This window comes from Curcuma longa, unplaced genomic scaffold (genome assembly GCF_044706935.1).
Source record: "Curcuma longa cultivar G26 ecotype Majalengka, Jawa Barat unplaced genomic scaffold, ITB_CL_G26_1.1 contig_23106, whole genome shotgun sequence".
NCBI lineage: Eukaryota > Viridiplantae > Streptophyta > Magnoliopsida > Zingiberales > Zingiberaceae > Curcuma > Curcuma longa.
The window spans coordinates 48103-65951 of NW_027432081.1; the positions used below are offsets into that span (position 1 = coordinate 48103).

At 37.0% G+C, this 17849-nt stretch overlaps 1 protein-coding gene across 1 annotated transcript; it reads left to right on the forward strand.

Moving 5' to 3' along the window:
* The first annotated feature begins 826 nt into the window (after positions 1–826).
* Positions 827–15616, forward strand: LOC141818056 (uncharacterized). The gene is made up of 9 exons (XM_074705646.1): positions 827–895; positions 1408–1474; positions 1827–1892; positions 2315–2408; positions 2492–2608; positions 3499–3605; positions 14175–14249; positions 14326–14418; positions 15134–15616. Exons 1-9 carry the CDS (start codon positions 882–884, stop codon positions 15404–15406), a joined length of 906 nt encoding a protein of 301 aa, XP_074561747.1. The 5' UTR covers positions 827–881; the 3' UTR covers positions 15407–15616.
* Positions 15617–17849: the final 2233 nt, after the last annotated feature.

Here is a 17849-nt window from a genome sequence, read left to right on the forward strand (position 1 = left end):
TATATAATTCAAAGTCATTATGCTGTTTCTCTTAGTTATTAAGCTACTTGTTACTCCAGTTCCAAACATTAAAATATGACTTGAAATATAAGATGAGTAAAAACAAAAAAGGCACACCCAAAATCTAAGTAGGGCAGAGTATTTTTTTAGATTGTAGGAATCCAACTAATTTTGAAAGGTTGATAGCCTATTATATATTATCGACATTGAAAACGAGTCAAGGCTTAAAAATAAACAATTGAAACTCCTTAGCTAGATTTGATGCCTTTCATGAGGTTGGCTTCTTCTTGTTGTTGTTATTATTATTATCATTATTTCCTTCAAAAAAAGATTTGATGCCTTTAGGGGTTCAATGGTCGTTGAGCTATCAATTCACTGCATGAGCATGCATAAACTCTTTTCTGTGATATTTGCAAATTATTTGGCAGTTTACCTACTTCATTAATTTGGTAAGATGAAGATTTATATTCCTTGTGAAGCATTTAAAATAGAACACATTTTAATTTTTTTTTCTCTATGGAAAGTGTCTTTTCATAAGGGTATATAGAAGGTAGGACAAAAAGTAAGGACATGTAGATGAGAGGTGCCGACATAAATATTTTGAAAATATTTTTTAATGTAAAAATAAATGGATCATAATTATAGCAAATAGTCTGTGCCAAGCAAATAAGCAATGTGTGGATGATCACGGAAACGTAATTAATTTTAGGCCCTAAAATTGGTCAGGGACCAGATCCAATATGGCCCGGCCCGGCCCCGCCCGGCCCGGCCCAGCTACGTAAATCAAAACTAGATATCACGAGTAATCATCGTGGTTCGAATAAAACCTAGGTAATCCGTTTAGCCGCGTTTGTGTTCGAGCTCGCGGCGGATCCGCTCCGATGGAAGACGATCGGTAATCTTACTTCTTTATTGCCAGTATTTTTATCAGAATATTGATCGAATCGTACTTGTACGTTAATATTCTTTAGTTGCCTTTTTGGCTTTCCAGGGATCGATGCTTAACTGATCGTTTGTGTGTGTCTGGGCATAACTATGTTTTGTTTCTGTCCTTGAAGTTAGCTTGAAGTTCACAGAGATTTGTGATATTTTATGTTTTTAGGTCGAGGACTATGTAGAAGGGACGTATTTTTCCTGTCATTACATGTTCAATCGCCGTCTTAAATTTGATTCTTATGTTCATGTTGGAGAATATGCGATAGTTGGAATAAAAAGTTATAAGTCAATCCTAAATAATCACCACAAAGGAGGCGCATTGTTGGGTGAGAAGAGTAATGTGACATCAGAGTTATTTGTTATCCGTTCATAAGCAAATAAACTTCATATTAACTTTGTATTATGGTTCAACCCCTGGTGCTTGGTTCATTGTTTGCTTCAGTAATTCAAGTGATCTCTGTTCGCTATCAGGTTGAATTCGCCTAGCACTTCAGCTGTGACACTTGAAGTCTTAGGTCATCGTCTGCATTTATCACAGGTACTGAATGTGATGCACGGACAACGTATGATTTTATTGAATAATTTTAACTTGTTGATGATTTTTTTGCAGAAGCATGTAAACCTGTAATCTAAATTTGCACCTTTGCCGTGACACATTTAACTTTGCCATGTTTACTCCATTTGGTATTAACAAATGAATAAAGCTACAGTATAGGTGATTCTTGCTTTCCAGAAATATTGAGAAATGAGAACTTAGTTTTCTTATGTCCTGGAAGCTATGGCTCTGTCTTATGTTTGTTGATACATAACTTACCTAGAGTTATACATTACATTACATATTGCTTCCATTCTTTGACATAATGAAATATAATAATCTATTATGTTCTCAGGATCCCAATTCAAAGCATTTGGGTACCACAGTTTGGGATGCTTCAATGGTGTTTGTCAAATTTTTGGTAAATTAATATTAGCTCTATGTTATGTTCGTCTCTTTAATTGTTACTATATATATTTTTCATCCTTAGTATTTAGTGCTAACTTTTTTGTTATTGTTTTCTACTGTTGCCAGCTTTCATAAGTGTATGTACCGTGTAATTTCATATAAGGAGAACAGCAGCTAAATCCTAAAATTCTTTTGATGCCTATTTCATTGTAGACCTTTTGGTATCACAAAAAGCTATAAGCAATTTCTAATGTACCAATATCCAAATTTACTTAATACCATGCCCAGGATAATCTTGTTTCTTGTGTAGATGTAAATGTTGGATATCTCTTGTACATCTATAAATGCTTCTCACAGATTTGATACAGTATCCATTTGAAGAAAAATTACAAGATAAATTATGTTCTTTACTGATCCAGTGACTCCTGGAATCAGGAAAAAAATTGTCGTAAAGGAAGGTTTTGCCCATCAAAATTAAAAGGAAAACGTGTCATTGAACTTGGAGCTGGTTGTGGCTTAGCTGGACTTGGTAAGTTTGTAGATCAAATTGGTATGTTTTTGGTATATTTTTCCTTGTACAAATAGATCACTTCTAAATGGTATATGCTTTAGGAATGGCATTGTTAGGGTGCGATGTAACATCAACTGACCAAACTGAGGTGTTACCATTGCTGATGAGGAATGTGGAGCGCAACTCTTCTTGGATTACTCAAGCAAATCCTGATTCAGGTCTTATTTGAATTTTTATATATATATGTAGCACTCGCATAACTCTCCCTTTGTTTTTATCCATATCGTGTGATGCATAACCTTTGTGATGCACGATTCACATACACATGGTTTATAGGAGGTACATAACATACATGGGGATAATCTTGTTTCTTATGCCGTTACTTGCCCTTATTTCTGTACATAATCCATGCCCAACCAATTGTCCAAGTTTATCAAATTTGTTTGTTTATTCTTTATTAAATCTTCTTGTTGAAAGGATTTTTTCATTTGTTTTGTTTTAACTCTTTTTGTTTGAGTTATACTTAGTCTTTGTCAACTTTTTCAGCTACACCCCCCTGATCATGATTTTGCTTGGAATGTGACCTTATTCTTTTTTTTTTTTGGGTGGCACCTTGGAAACCTGCACAAAATGTACATACTTTGATCAAATGGGTATATGACCAAATGGGTGAAATCCATGTGCTGAAATTAGGTGCTTTTCGAGCAATGTTTGCTTCTTCTCCTTAGAACAGCCAAGGTTATATCAGGCTAGCCAAAAGCAAAATAAATAAATAAAAACTGCTAGTCATGATTTTTTCCGAAGGTCTTGAATCAACTAGCTAACATGTATGTTCTTGTGAATTTGCATGACCAGTTCATTTCATCAATCATCTTGATTTTGGATTTAAGATTAAACAAGGATATTATACTGAATTGCCCCTTCAGGAAGATGCACGCTATGAATTGACTAATTATGTTGAAAACAACTTGCTATGGACTTCATTATTTTGAGAACTTATGTTTGTTGCTTCCAGAAGTTAGCTAGAAATTGACACTTTGCTTCTCTAGGGTAAATTTAAGTTGTTTTTCTTATCACTGGATTGTTGAAGTTTCATTCCTCTTTACAGGTTCTGCATCGTTTGGTTGCATTACAGTTGTAGAGCTGGACTGGGGAAACGAAGATCATATCAGAGCTGTTGAACCTCCTTTTGATTTCATTCTTGGAACCGATGTGGTAAGTTCAATTGACTCTGTTCCATGCAAAATAGATTCTTTCATGAAGCATGTAGAATTAAGACCGCAATTCCAATTTCTCCCTTTTTCACTTAACAATTTTCTAAGTTATTTTTGCAGTTGAAGGTGGTTTATTAAACGTGAGTTTTGTTAGGATAATAGTTGAAGTTTTCAACTACAATAAAGCCTATTAATTAGGATCTAGTTTGACTTTACCACGTTATATGTGGATTGCTTTTTGAAATTTTATCTTTTTGTAAGGCTATATAAAGCCAATTCGTGTATTGATTAAGGACGTTGAATAAAAGTGGTTTTCTCCCCTAACATCTGGTATCAGAGCAAAGTCCTAGGTAGAGCGCCTCTTCCTTCGAAGTTTCTTTCTTTCTCACGAGCAGGGAAAGTAGTTCTTTGGGCTCGCTGTTCTTGGTTGTCAAGCTCGAGTAGGACGAAGGGCGAAGGGAATCCGAGTGGTGTCGCTGCCTGGAGTTCGAGCAAAGAAGGAGAGTTCACTAAAGGAAGCATCGAACTCGACGGTCTCAAGAGGAACTTCAGCAGCATCTAGGCAACTTACGGCGAAATTCCCAGCAACCTCGAAATTGACCGGCGCCAAGTTTCTTGAAGGATGACTAATAATTTTGTTCCACCTACAATTCCTAAGTTTGATGGACATTATGATCATTGGTCTATGTTTATGGAAAATTTCCTACGCTCAAAAGAATATTGGAGTTTGGTGGAAACAGGAATCTCTGTTGCATAAAAAGGAGTGGAGTATACTGAAGCGCAAGAAAAATTATTTGCAGACCAGAAGCTAAAAGACTTGAAGGTCAAGAATTATCTATTCCAAGCTATTGATCGAACTATTATGGAAACAATTCTCAACAAAGACACTGCCAAACACATTTGGGACTCTATGAAGCAGAAGTATCAAGGTTCCACAAGAGTCAAAAGGGCACAACTCCAAGCACTTAGGAAGGAGTTTGAGATTCTACATATGCAAGAGGGTGAGAGTGTTGATGCATACTTCGCTCGAACTCTTACTATAGCAAACAAGATGAAGATTCATGGTGAAACCATGCAACAAGTAGTGATTATTGAAAAGATCTTACGATCAATGACCTCCAGGTTCGATTATGTTGTTTGTTCCATTGAAGAATCTAATAACTTAGACACTTTAACTCTTGATGAGTTGCAAAGCAGCTTATTGGTACATGAGCAGAGAATTAACAGACATGGAAACGATGAGCAAGCATTGAAGGTGACCTACTATAAAATTGGTGAAGATGCAGGAAGAGGGAGAGGCAAAGCCAAAGGGAGAGGTAGGCAAGCATACAATAAAGCAATGATTGAGTGTTATAAGTGTCATCAATTAGGGCACTTTCGGTATGAGTGTCCTAAATGGGAGAAAGAAGCGAACTATGCAGAGTTGGAAGAGAAAGAAGAATTATTGCTGATGTCATATATCAAGCTTAATCAAGCAATGCGAAAAGATGAAGATGTCTGGTTCCTTGACTCAGGGTGCTCTAATCATATGTGTGCACACAAGGAGTGGTTCTCGGATCTTGATGAAGAATTTCAGATTTCTATGAAGCTCGGGAATAACTCCACAATGGATGTATTGGGAAAGGGTAACATCAGGCTGCAAATTGTTGGAGTTACTCAGGTAATTACCGATGTTTTCTATATACTGAGTTGAAAAATAACTTGTTAAGTATTGGACAATTGCAAGAAAAGGGTGTATCTATTTTGATACAATATGGAGTATGCAAAATCTATCATCCAGAGAAAGGGCTTATTATGCAAATAGCAATGTCTGCAAACAAAATGTTTATACTACCTGTAAAAATTCTACCGAAATTACCCACCTGTTTCCAAACAACTCTTGAAGACCATACTCACCTTTGGCACTGCAGATATGGGCATCTAAGTTTCAAGGGTTTGAGAACGTTGGAATACAAGCAAATGGTGAGAGGGTTGCCACAATTGAAGGTATCATCCAAAATTTGCACTGATTGCATGATAGGAAAGCAACATAGGAATGCAATTCCAAAAAAGAGTTTGTGGAGAGCATCACAAAGATTGCAGTTGGTTCATGCTGACATATGTGGACCCATCAAACCTGCTTCCAATAGTAAGAAGAGGTATTTTATAAGTTTTATTGATGATTTTAGTCGTAAAGCGTGGATATATTTTCTTGCTGAAAAATCTGAAGCTTTCACTATATTCAAGAATTATAAATCCCTTGTTGAGAAAGAGACAAGAGCTTTTATTCGTTGTCTGCGCACAGATAGAGGTGGAGAGTTTACCTCTAATGAGTTCAATTCCTTTCTCAAGACTAATGGTATCAATAGGCAACTCACAACAGCCTACACTCCCCAACAAAATGGAGTAGCCGAACGCAAAAATAGGACAATCATGAATATGGTTAGAAGTATGTTATTGGAGAAGCAAGTTCCAAAGACTTTTTGGCTAGAAGCAGCAAATTGGGCAGTTCATGTACTCAATAGAAGTCCTACATTGGCAGTAAAAGATATGACACCTGAAGAGGCTTGGAGTGGTGTCAAATCAAATGTTGAATACTTTCGGGTTTTTGGATGCATTGGTCATGTTCATATATCAGACAGTAAGAAAAAAAAACTAGATGATAAGAGTCTTCGGTGCGTGTTGCTAGGCATGAGTGAAGAATCTAAAGCATATAGACTATATGATCCAACATCCAAGACAATAATTGTAAGCAGAGATGTGATTTTTGAAGAAACTGAAGGTTGGGAATGGAGACAAAATAATAAAGAAGCAGGACTTGATATACTCGTGCAGGGAGGAAGTAATGCAGAAAGTACACATGATCAAAGTGAAGAAGAATATGAAGAGGTAGCAGCTGAAGAAGAAGGAGAGGTCAGTTTATCTTCAAGTGAGTCACCTGGAAAGAATTCTCCAGAAAGAAGGTAGAGAAGAAAATCATTTTGGATGGAAGATTATGTAAATGGGGAAGAATTCTCTAAAGAAGATGTTGAGCACAACAATTTGGTTCTGTTTACCTCCACCTCAGATCCAACTACTTTTGAAGAAGCTATTCAGAGTTCCAAATGGAAAGCTGCAATGGATTTGGAGATAGAAGCAATTGAAAGAAATGGGACTTGGGAGTTGACAGATTTGCCTAAAGGAATGAAAACGATCGGAGTAAAGTGGGTTTACAAAACTAAACTCAACGCAAATGGCGAGGTTGACAAATGCAAGGCCCGGTTGGTGGCAAAAGGGTATACTCAACAACATGGCATAGATTATACTGAGGTATTTGCGCTTGTGGCCAGGTGGGATAAGATTCAACTGATAATTGCTTTAGCAGCTCGAAATAGTTGGAGCTTATACCAGCTTGATGTCAAAAGCGCTTTTTTGCATGGAGAACTAAATGAAGCAATATTTATTGAGCAACCTCAGGGCTATGAGAAGAAAGGCGAAGAGTATAAGGTGTACAAGTTGAAAAAGACATTATATGGCCTTAAACAAGCTCCTCGAGCATGGTACAGCAGGATTGAAGCATATTTTGTCAAAGAAGGGTTTGAAAGATGCAATTGTGAACATACATTATTCATCAAATTGGGAGATGAAGGTAAAATTCTGATTGTTAGCGTATATGTTGATGATTTAATTTTTACTGGCAATGATGAAAGTATGTTTGTTAAATTCAAGAACTCTATGAAACTTGAATTTGATATGACTGATTTGGGAAAGATGAAATATTTTCTCGGTGTGGAGGTGCTACAAAATTTTGAAGGCATCTATATTAGCCAAAGAAAGTATGCAAAAGATGTTTTGGAGAAATTTGGTATGGAGAAGAGTAACCGTGTGAAAAATCCCATTATTCCTGGTGTTAAACTTACGAAGGATGAAGAAGGATCCAAAGTGAATGCTACCATGTACAAACAATTAGTTGGCAGTCTTATGTATCTAACTGTTACTAGACCAGATTTGATGTATGTGGTGTCTCTCATCAGCAGATTTATGGCAAGTCCAACGGAGTTACATTTGCAAGTTGCAAAAAGGGTACTAAGATACTTGAAAGGAACTGTGGATTTGAGAGTCTTCTACCAAAAAGAGGGTAATGGAGAGTTAACGGCATATACAGATAGTGATTATGCAGGAGATACAAATGACAGGAAAAGCACTTCTGGTTATGTGTTTCTGCTCAGTGGAGGGGCTGTGTCTCTGCTCAGTGGAGGGGCTTGGAGTGGTGTCAAACCAAATGTTGAATACTTTCGTATTTTTGGATGCGTTGGTCATGTTCATATATCAGACAGTAAGAGAAAAAAACTAGATGATAAGAGTCTTCGGTGCGTGTTGCTAGGCATGAGTGAAGAATCTAAAGCATATAGACTATATGATCCAGCATCCAAGACAATAATTGTAAGCAGAGATGTGATTTTTGAAGAAACTGAAGGTTGGGAATGGAGACAAAATAATAAAGAAGCAGGACTTGATATACTCGTACAGGGAGGAAGTAATGCAGAAAGTACACATGATCAAAGTGAAGAAGAATATGAAGAGGTAGCAGCTGAAGAAGAAGGAGAGGTCAGTTTATCTTCAAGTGAGTCACTTGGAAAGAATTCTCCAGAAAGAAGGCAAAGAAGAAAACCATTTTGGATGGAAGATTATGTAACTGGGGAAGAATTCTCTGAAGAAGATGTTGAGCACAACAATTTGGTTCTGTTTACCTCCACCTCAGATCCAACTACCTTTGAAGAAGCTATTCAGAGTTCGAAATGGAAAGCTGCAATGGATTTGGAGATAGAAGCAATTGAAAGAAATGGGACTTGGGAGTTGACAGATTTGCCTAAAGGAATGAAAAAGATCGGAGTAAAGTGGGTTTACAAAACTAAACTCAACACAAATGGCGAGGTTGACAAATGCAAGGCCCGGTTGGTGGCAAAAGGGTATACTCAACAGCATGGCATAGATTATACTGTGGTATTTGCGCATGTGGCCAGGTGGGATAAGATTCGAATGATAATTGCTTTAGCAGCTCGAAATAGTTGGAGCTTATACCAGCTTGATGTCAAAAGCGCTTTTTTGCATGGAGAACTAAATGAAGCAATATTTATTGAGCATCCGTAGGGCTATGAGAAGAAAGGCGAAGAGTATAAGGTGTACAAGTTGAAAAAGGCATTATATGGCCTTAAACAAGCTCCTCGAGCATGGTACAACAGGATTGAAGCATATTTTGTCAAAGAAGGGTTTGAAAGATGCAATTGTGAACATACATTATTCATCAAATTGGGAGATGAAGGTAAAATTCTGATTGTTGGCGTATATGTTGATGATTTAATTTTTACTGGCAATGATGAAAGTATGTTTGTTAAATTCAAGAACTCTATGAAACTAGAATTTGATATGACTGATTTGGGAAAGATGAAATATTTTCTCGGTGTGGAGGTGCTACAAAATTCTGAAGGCATCTATATTAGCCAAAGAAAGTATGCAAAAGATGTTTTGGAGAAATTTGGTATGGAGAAGAGTAACAGTGTGAAAAATCCCATTATTCCTGGCGTTAAACTTACGAAGGATGAAGAAGGATCCAAAGTGAATGCTACCATGTACAAACAATTAGTTGGCAGTCTTATGTATCTAACTGTTACTAGACCAGATTTGATGTATGTGGTGTCTCTCATCAGCAGATTTATGGCAAGTCCAACGGAGTTACATTTGCAAGTTGCAAAAAGGGTACTAAGATACTTGAAAGGAACTGTGGATTTGGGAGTCTTCTACCAAAAAGAGGGTAATGGAGAGTTAACGGCATATACGGATAGTGATTATGCAGGAGATACAAATGACAGGAAAAGCACTTCTGGTTATGTGTTTCTGCTCAGTGGAGGGGTTGTGTCTCTGCTCAGTGGAGGGGCTTGGAGTGGTGTCAAACCAAATGTTGAATACTTTCGGGTTTTTGGATGCATTGGTCATGTTCATATATCAGACAGTAAGAGAAAAAAACTAGATGATAAGAGTCTTCGGTGCGTGTTGCTAGGCATGAGTGAAGAATCTAAAGCATATAGACTATATGATCCAGCATCCAAGACAATAATTGTAAGCAGAGATGTGATTTTTGAAGAAACTGAAGGTTGGGAATGGAGACAAAATAATAAAGAAGCAGGACTTGATATACTCGTGCAGGGAGGAAGTAATGCAGAAAGTACACATGATCAAAGTGAAGAAGAATATGAAGAGGTAGCAGCTGAAGAAGAAGGAGAGGTCAGTTTATCTTCAAGTGAATCACTTGGAAAGAATTCTCCAGAAAGAAGGCAGAGAAGAAAACCATTTTGGATGGAAGATTATGTAACTGGGGAAGAATTCTCTGAAGAAGATGTTGAGCACAACAATTTGGTTCTGTTTACCTCCACCTCAGATCCAACTACCTTTGAAGAAGCTATTCAGAGTTCCAAATGGAAAGCTGCAATGGATTTGGAGATAGAAGCAATTGAAAGAAATGAGACTTGGGAGTTGACAGATTTGCCTAAAGGAATGAAAAAGATCGGAGTAAAGTGGGTTTACAAAACTAAACTCAACACAAATGGCGAGGTTGACAAATGCAAGGCCCGGTTGGTGGCAAAAGGGTATACTCAACAGCATGACATAGATTATACTGAGGTATTTGCGCATGTGGCCAGGTGGGATAAGATTCGAATGATAATTGCTTTAGCAGCTCGAAATAGTTGGAGCTTATACCAGCTTGATGTCAAAAGCGCTTTTTTGCATGGAGAACTAAATGAAACAATATTTATTGAGCAACCGCAGGGCTATGAGAAGAAAGGCGAAGAGTATAAGGTGTACAAGTTGAAAAAGGCATTATATGGCCTTAAACAAGCTCCTCGAGCATGGTACAGCAGGATTGAAGCATATTTTGTCAAAGAAGGGTTTGAAAGATGCAATTGTGAACATACATTATTCATCAAATTGGGAGATGAAGGTAAAATTCTGATTGTTAGCGTATATGTTGATGATTTAATTTTTACTGGCAATGATGAAAGTATGTTTGTTAAATTCAAGAACTCTATGAAACTTGAATTTGATATGACTGATTTGGGAAAGATGAAATATTTTCTCGGTGTGGAGGTGCTACAAAATTTTGAAGGCATCTATATTAGCCAAAGAAAGTATGCAAAAGATGTTTTGGAGAAATTTGGTATGGAGAAGAGTAACAGTGTGAAAAATCCCATTATTCCTGGCGTTAAACTTACGAAGGATGAAGAAGGATCCAAAGTGAATGCTACCATGTACAAACAATTAGTTGGAAGTCTTATGTATCTAACTGTTACTAGACCAGATTTGATGTATGTGGTGTCTCTCATCAGCAGATTTATGGCAAGTCCAACGGAGTTACATTTGCAAGTTGCAAAAAGGGTACTAAGATACTTGAAAGGAACTGTGGATTTGGGAGTCTTCTACCAAAAAGAGGGTAATGGAGAGTTAACGACATATATAGATAGTGATTATGCAGGAGATACAAATGACAGGAAAAGCACTTCTGGTTATGTGTTTCTGCTCAGTGGAGGGGCTGTGTCTGCTCAGTGGAGGGGCTTGGAGTGGTGTCAAACCAAATGTTGAATACTTTCGGGTTTTTGGATGCATTGGTCATGTTCATATATCAGACAGTAAGAGAAAAAAACTAGATGATAAGAGTCTTCGGTGCGTGTTGCTAGGCATGAGTGAAGAATCTAAAGCATATAGACTATATGATCCAGCATCCAAGACAATAATTGTAAGTAGAGATGTGATTTTTGAAGAAACTGAAGGTTGGGAATGGAGACAAAATAATAAAGAAGCAGGACTTGATATACTCGTGCAGGGAGGAAGTAATGCAGAAAGTACACATGATCAAAGTGAAGAAGAATATGAAGAGGTAGCAGCTGAAGAAGAAGGAGAGGTCAGTTTATCTTCAAGTGAATCACTTGGAAAGAATTCTCCAAAAAGAAGGCAGAGAAGAAAACCATTTTGGATGGAAGATTATGTAACTGGGGAAGAATTCTCTGAAGAAGATGTTGAGCACAACAATTTGGTTCTGTTTACCTCCACCTCAGATCCAACTACCTTTGAAGAAGCTATTCAGAGTTCCAAATGGAAAGCTGCAATGGATTTGGAGATAGAAGCAATTGAAAGAAATGGGACTTGGGAGTTGACAGATTTGCCTAAAGGAATGAAAAATATCGGAGTAAAGTGGGTTTACAAAACTAAACTCAACACAAATGGCGAGGTTGACAAATGCAAGGCCCGGTTGGTGGCAAAAGGGTATACTCAACAACATGGCATAGATTATACTGTGGTATTTGCGCATGTGGCCAGGTGGGATAAGATTCGAATGATAATTGCTTTAGCAGCTCGAAATAGTTGGAGCTTATACCAGCTTGATGTCAAAAGCGCTTTTTTGCATGGAGAACTAAATGAAGCAATATTTATTGAGCATCCGTAGGGCTATGAGAAGAAAGACGAAGAGTATAAGGTGTACAAGTTGAAAAAGGCATTATATGGCCTTAAACAAGCTCCTCGAGCATGGTACAACAGGATTGAAGCATATTTTGTCAAAGAAGGGTTTGAAAGATGCAATTGTGAACATACATTATTCATCAAATTGGGAGATGAAGGTAAAATTCTGATTGTTAGCATATATGTTGATGATTTAATTTTTACTGGCAATGATGAAAGTATGTTTGTTAAATTCAAGAACTCTATGAAACTAGAATTTGATATGACTGATTTGGGAAAGATGAAATATTTTCTCGGTGTGGAGGTGCTACGAAATTCTGAAGGCATCTATATTAGCCAAAGAAAGTATGCAAAAGATGTTTTGGAGAAATTTGGTATGGAGAAGAGTTACAGTGTGAAAAATCCCATTATTCCTGGCGTTAAACTTACGAAGGATGAAGAAGGATCCAAAGTGAATGCTACCATGTACAAACAATTAGTTGGAAGTCTTATGTATCTAACTGTTACTAGACCAGATTTGATGTATGTGGTGTCTCTCATCAGCAGATTTATAGCAAGTCCAACGGAGTTATATTTGCAAGCTGCAAAAAGGGTACTAAGATACTTGAAAGGAACTGTGGATTTGGGAGTCTTCTACCAAAAAGAGGGTAATGGAGAGTTAACGACATATACAGATAGTGATTATGCAGGAGATACAAATGACAGGAAAAGCACTTCTGGTTATGTGTTTCTGCTCAGTGGAGGGGCTGTGTCATGGTCTTCCAAAAAACAACCCGTAGTTGCTTTGTCCACTACTGAAGCAGAATTTGTGGCAGCTGCCTCTTGCGCTTGTCAAGGGGTTTGGATGAGGAGAGTATTGGAGAAGCTCGGTCACTTTCAAGGCAAGTGTATCACTGTGTTATGTGACAGCAGCTCTACCATTAAGCTCTCCAAGAATCCAGTCATGCATGGATGTAGCAAACATATTGATGTAAGGTTTCATTTCTTACGTGATTTGACCAGAGATGGAATTGTTGAGCTAAAGCATTGTGTCACACAAGATCAAGTTGCAGATATTATGACAAAACCACTCAAGCTGGATGTGTTCTTGAAGCTGCGTGAATCAATGGGTGTATGTGTGGTACCGCAACTAAACTGAAAGCCTGACTGTCATCAGTTTAGGGAAGGGATTGTTAGGATAATAGTTGAAGTTTTCAACTACAATAAAGCCTATTAATTAGGATCTAGTTTGACTTTACCACGTTATATGTGGATTGCTTTTTGAAATTTTATCTCTTTGTAAGGCTATATAAAGCCAATTTGTGTATTGATTAAGGACGTTGAATAAAAGTGGTTTTCTCCCCTAACAAGTTTATGATAGCTTAGAGACTTTAACAGTAAAATGAATCCAATGCTATAGTTACTGAATATCAGAAAAACAGTTTGAAGAACTCTGTAGGTTTAGTGTATTCACCCTTCTTAGACCTTTGATTGTTCAGTCTTTTGCAGGGATGCTGCCAATAGAGCTGGCTTTAGTGTAGTAAGGATTGCTTCTCCTTCGTGATTTAATTAAATTTGAAGCTCTCGATTAACCTGAAAGAGTATGATGACCTTTTTCCACCATTATTTGGTGTATCATATATATAATTCATGTGTTGTACTTGATAATTTTAGATGCTACCCAGGTTAATAACTCAGTTTAGGCAAAACCCATGTTAGTTATAACTAGTAATACTTGAACTGTACTGAAAGCATGTCTAATTATCAATATCATTAATTGATTTGATGCAAAAGTGACTCATTTTAAAATTTACTTGACACAAGTGACGTGGCACACACAAGGTATGTTTCTGGCACATCATTATTTTGTTAGGTTAATTGACAAGGTGAAATGACAATAGCTGAAAACTCTAAAGGGTATTTTGATAATTTTGAAACTCTGGGAAAAAAAGAGGAGGTGAACTTTGAGGCAAAAGGAAAAGTTTTCTTCACTTGTATTAGCATATGAAAACCATAAATCTAAATATGGTTGAGAACTTTTGTGCATATTTTGCTTGATTTGAAAATGTATCTTTAATTTCTTAAAATCGTTTGTTTTCCATGTTCTATTCGCTGGTTTAAGGTATACACAGAGCATTTGCTGGAGCCCTTACTGCAGACTATTTTGGCTTTGTCAGGACCAAGGACAGTTACACTGGTACTTTTGCTTTTAAGATTTCATTAATATCAAGTTACACATGGCATAGAAATGAGACTATTTGCTACTCATTTAGTTAGGTTATGAGATCCGTTCCACGACAGTTCATGATAGGATGATGGATATGTGGAAAGAAAATTTCATAGTGAAAACGATCCCAAAGGCAAAGGTGTGTAAGCATTTCTTTTGCCTCTTGATTTGATTAACTGATGACATCCATTAAATGCCTTTTTTCCTTTCTATTACTTACCCTAAGGTTGCATTTTGTTTATTGCATCACTAGTCTGAACCCTAGATGTAACTAGGATGTGAGTCTGGTGTTTGACAACCTTAAACTTTGATTTTGTCTGTTAATTGTTGACCATTTCTATTAGGATCAGAAAATAGAGCTCCTATTTAGTGTTTATCTCCGTTAGAACCAGCAACCCGATATTTAACCTAGATTGAAATATTGAAATCTCGTCTACACTGGGGGTTCACTTCTCGGCTGGAACAAGCTGTGTCAGTGAAGGGTGCCAGTCAACACCGTTCATAGCAGGAATCGAGGGGAATTAGAAAAATAAATGCAGGAACCAGCTTGAGAAAGCCTCACGGGTTTCTCCTGTGAAAGCCTAGCTCGTGAAAACCTCAAAGTAATATTGCTGGGGAAGCTTTCTGATGTTATAACTACTGGTGCCATTTGTATTGACATGTTTTAACGAATCAAATACCGGTCATTATTTTGATTGTTACTTGTTCAGGATTGCCAGATATTCTACTTTGATGTTGACCCAATTCATTATTTTTTCTTGAAAACTCCTCTTTCTAGATAAATTCTTCTTCAAACGTCAAACTTGTATGTTATATTTTTCAGCTACTAATACCATGATTTCTCTTGTATGCAGATGGATAGCAAGTATCAACATCCAAGTATTCAGCTCTTCATAATGGAAGTGAAAGATCAATCCAGATACCGCCACACTGGGGCAAGCCAGGTTCCGGAGTCTTGTCGCACAAGCGATGGAGACGATCAAAATCATGAAGCAGAAGATGTTCACGATCAGACCACTAGTGAAAAGATTGTGAAATCAGAATCTGAGAAGGTTCTTGATGACTGGGAGGTCAGAAGACTAGGATCAATGGCTGCTCGACTTCTACGAGATGTCAAGATGACGTAGTTTGCTGGAGGATCCTTATATATCCTGTGTAGGTAGTCATGACTAGGCCCAAGAAGGACTGACTGCTTTTTTACTTATCATCTACCTAAAAACAGTCAGTCAAAATGACTAATTTGATTGAAACTTGAATTATTAGTTCTTATCAATGATTGAAGAAAGGAATTCAAACTTCAAGTCTTAAACGAAATGATCTGGCTGGAATCATAAGTATCTGAGATAATAAGTATCTGAGATAGTAGTATCACTTGGGTCCATTGTCGAATCCTACTTAGCAGAAGAAATATAAGAGAAGAGGTACTTATGGCAGAACGGACTGAGCTGGTCTTTCACAATAAAGTGATAAATGGAACTACTATGAAACGACTTATTAGCAGGTTAATCGATCATTTAGGAATGACATATACATCACATATTCTGGATCAAGTAAAAATTTTGGGTTTCCAGCAAGTCACTGCTACATCTATTTCATTAGGAATTGATGATCTTTTAACAATCCCTTCGAAGGGATGGTTAGTCCAAGACGCACCATATCCTGTAGTTGTGGAACGAAGGGATGAACACTGTGGTGGCACAGCAAGCTCCGAAGATATATGTCCAGGTCCTCTTGTCTAGTTTGTCGTTAATGTAGTATATGTTACTGCCGCACCACACAAAAACAAAGTACAGAGAGCTTTATGCTATGCGTGCAGTAACTAGCTATGCAATCCATAAGCTGTCATTACCTAGCACAAGCAATGAGCTGACAGGTCCTGCACAAGACACCTTGGAGCAACATCCAGGTCACTGCAATCGCACCAAGCGCAGCATCCGTCGGAGCGAAATATTTTCACGGAAAATACTGTACTTGCCTTCGTAATTAAACAGAACAGAGTTGCCCGGTTTGAGATTGTGAGCTTGCACAAATAACTCCCAACCTCTACCAAACTGCACGTCGAGTTCATCATCCTGATTCAACAGGACCTGTATGTGCAAAAATTTGTCACTTTGTGAAAACAAAGTAGCTGTTGTTTTCAATGCCCTCTTGTTCAGGTGCTAGCTAGCTTGACGAACCTACGAGCAATGTTTTAAAAGGTGAAGGCGTTGGGCGAGACATTTACCATCCGTCCACATGGGACGAAAGCCCTGAGGCGTTGGACGTAAGCCTCATAAATTTTTAATTTTTAAATATATAAAAATATAATATATATTATAAAAAATATTTTAAAAATATAAATAGATATAATAAAATTAAGAAAAATTATATAGATACAAAACTATCGTTATACAATTTTAAATAATAATTTAAGAAACATACTTTTTCAAAATTAATCACTTAAAAAAACAAATAATCCTAAATTAATTCTAAGTGGAAATAAACCCCAACTTAGTAAATAAGTGAAGAAAATTTTATGTTTATTTACTGAATTAATTTAAATTCTTTATAAGGAATGAAAAATTTTATTAATTTAAATTCTTTATAAGAAATGAAAAATTTTTAAAAAACGACCACAATGGGAGTCGAAGCCACGACCTTCGGTTCCAAACAAGACGCGCTAACTGACTGCGCTATGTGGTCTTTTAGAATAAATAACTTGTTTAATTATTTATTTTAATTCCTTACGCCCTATTCCATCACCCCACCTCCAGAACGCCTTTTAAAACACTCCCTACGAGGAATAGCCTGCAGCAAACAGACATATAGATACATGCAACAGAGATAATGCTTACGGTAGAGGCGAGCAACAGGTGATGTGGAGCAGGACGCCATATTTACAAGCATAATCAAGGACGCTCATCCATACATCCTCATAAAATTTATTATTCATGAATAATTCATTAATATTGGATTTGGAAGGTAATAATTACTCTGGCTCATCCATGCGTCCATATAAAATTTATTATTCATGAATAATTCATTAATATTTTTTTTTATATAAATTTTGAAAGTCTTATCCATACTGATCGACCGCCAACAATATAATTAATTGGTGGGTATGCAACATAAAGGATGGATGGAGCTTTTTAAAATAATTAATATAATAAGTTTGTATCTTTATTTTTATTAGGTTCTTCAGTGCTAGCTCCTTATCCTCTATCTATTTCTTGCTCCCCCTCCCTTTCTCCTCTTTCTCTCAATCACTAGGTTCGCCGGCCGGCACATCGTCCACAGACAAATAAAGGTACTCTTTGTAAGTAATTATAGCAATATTCCATGCTAGCTTGTGCACAATTGTTGACAGCTGCTCAGGCGCAAGCTATTATTTATGGCCGGAACTGGAACTCAATCTAATTGCGGTTTGGCCGTGAGATTGCAGTAGCGACAGTGGTGGTTTTGCTGCGAATTAAAAATTTCTTTTGTAAACTCCTTAAACTAATCTCATTAAAGATAAATATTTGACAACAATTTTAACGTTACATGTGCAATTATGCATGACCACCATGGATCCCATTCGTACGTATGTGA